This window comes from Lupinus angustifolius, unplaced genomic scaffold (genome assembly GCF_001865875.1).
Source record: "Lupinus angustifolius cultivar Tanjil unplaced genomic scaffold, LupAngTanjil_v1.0 Scaffold_29_67, whole genome shotgun sequence".
Taxonomy (NCBI): Eukaryota; Viridiplantae; Streptophyta; class Magnoliopsida; order Fabales; family Fabaceae; genus Lupinus; species Lupinus angustifolius.
The window spans coordinates 12,552-14,345 of NW_017720610.1; the positions used below are offsets into that span (position 1 = coordinate 12,552).

The 1,794-nt window shown below is 38.8% G+C and overlaps 1 protein-coding gene across 1 annotated transcript; it reads right to left on the reverse strand.

Moving 5' to 3' along the window:
- Window positions 1-1,353: 1,353 nt before the first annotated feature.
- LOC109338585 lies at window positions 1,354-1,794 on the reverse strand. The gene has a single exon (XM_019575858.1). The coding sequence runs from the start codon at window positions 1,792-1,794 to the stop codon at window positions 1,354-1,356; it is 441 nt and encodes a 146-aa protein (XP_019431403.1).

Sequence of the window (1,794 nt, forward strand, 5' to 3'; positions counted from 1 at the left end):
GGCCCCACATATCCATGTGAATTAGATCAAAGACACTAGCAGATTTAGAGATGCTGTGATTATATGGCAATCTCTTTTGTTTAGCAAGATGACAAACATGGTCTGCATAATGAGCATTTTGCTATGGGAAGGGTGTCCTAATCTAACATGCCATACATTGTTATCATAAGCAGTAAATGAGTTAACATTCTTATTGAGCAGTTTTGTACATATAGCAGGTAAATTCTTAACAGAGTCTTTTATAGCAAAGAGGCCATTCTTTACTTCAGCTACACCAATCATCTTCAATGATGAGAGGTCCTGAATACAACAAGATTGTTTGGAAAAAGTTAGCTGGAAAGGTATAGATAGAAGTAATTTTGAGATAGAGATCAAATTGAAGTTGAAGCAAGGTATGTATAAAACATCACTTAAGTATAAGTTTTGAGAGAAATTGATACTTCCTGAAATGTTGGCAAGCACCTGATTGCCATTAGGCAAGGTCACATATATAGGATTGATTCTCTTGTATGTCTTGAATTGTGATAGTGTGTGACATACATGGTCTGTTGCTCCTGTGTCAAGGTACCAATCAAGGGTTTTAGAATAGAAATTAAATAAGTACTTGTTACCTTTATCACTTGGTCCAATTGGTTGGTTACTGATCTGGTTTGCATTGTGACCAGTCTTGCATGATGGTTGTTGCAATATAGACATGATTGTTTGATGTTGTTGAGGGGTGATGTTAACACCAGATTGTGCATCAATGTTGTTAAAGCTAGATTGTTCCTTGATGTCAATCTGATTCTCACCATTAAATGGCTCTCTTTCAAAGGTATTGAGACTGTTTACATTGTAGTTTCTCAAATTTCCAAGTGGTGGGTATCCATGCTTCTTGAAACACTGATCAATGGTGTGTCCTGACTTGTTGCAATAAGTGCATATCTTGGTGCCTCTTCCACCTTGGTTTCTTCCTGACCCTCTTCCTCCTTGATTTTGGTATGCTCTCCCTCTGCCTCTTCCCTTGTTGATCTTAAAGCTGGTTCCATACTCATTGTTGTTACTACTATTATACCCATTTTCAGCAGTGTTCATAAGGACCCTAGGCTCAACATAATGTGAGTTAATATGCCTTTCTTGTCGTATTAAGAGAGCAAATGTAATATTGATGGATGGTAGAGGATCCATTAACATAATATGAGACCTTACCCCTTCATATTGGTCATTGAGGCCCATGAGGAAACAAAGGACATAGTCACTCTCTCTATATCCCTTAATTGTGGGAATCAAGGTACAGGTGCATTTTTGTACACATATACATGATGGAATTGGTCTGAAATTGTCCAACTCCTCCCATAAACCTTTTATGTGGTTTTAGTAAGCCCCTATGCTGAGATCACCTTGTTTGTAGGTATATATCTGTGCCAAGAGTTCTGTGATGTGGAAGACGTCTCCTTGATAAGATCTTTCGCGCAAATCCTCCCAGATCTGCAAGGCTGTTTCCATCCACAATATGCTTTGGGCGATTGAAGGATCAATAGATTGTATCAGCCAAAAAACAACCAATGTGTTGCCCCTATCCCAGTATACAAAATTCGAGTCCTCAATTGATGGCTTTAAGAGGGAACCGTCTATAAACTGGAGCTTGTTCTTTGACTTTAGAGACATGGCCATTGCCCGAGACCAAGAATGGTAATTGTCACCATTGAGAGTTTTGGAAACTATGCTAACTCCAGGGTTCTCATTTTGGTTCATGAAGAAAGGTGAAGTTGGACCTTGAAGAAGATTAATATGCTGGATGGCTCGTGTCTCCAT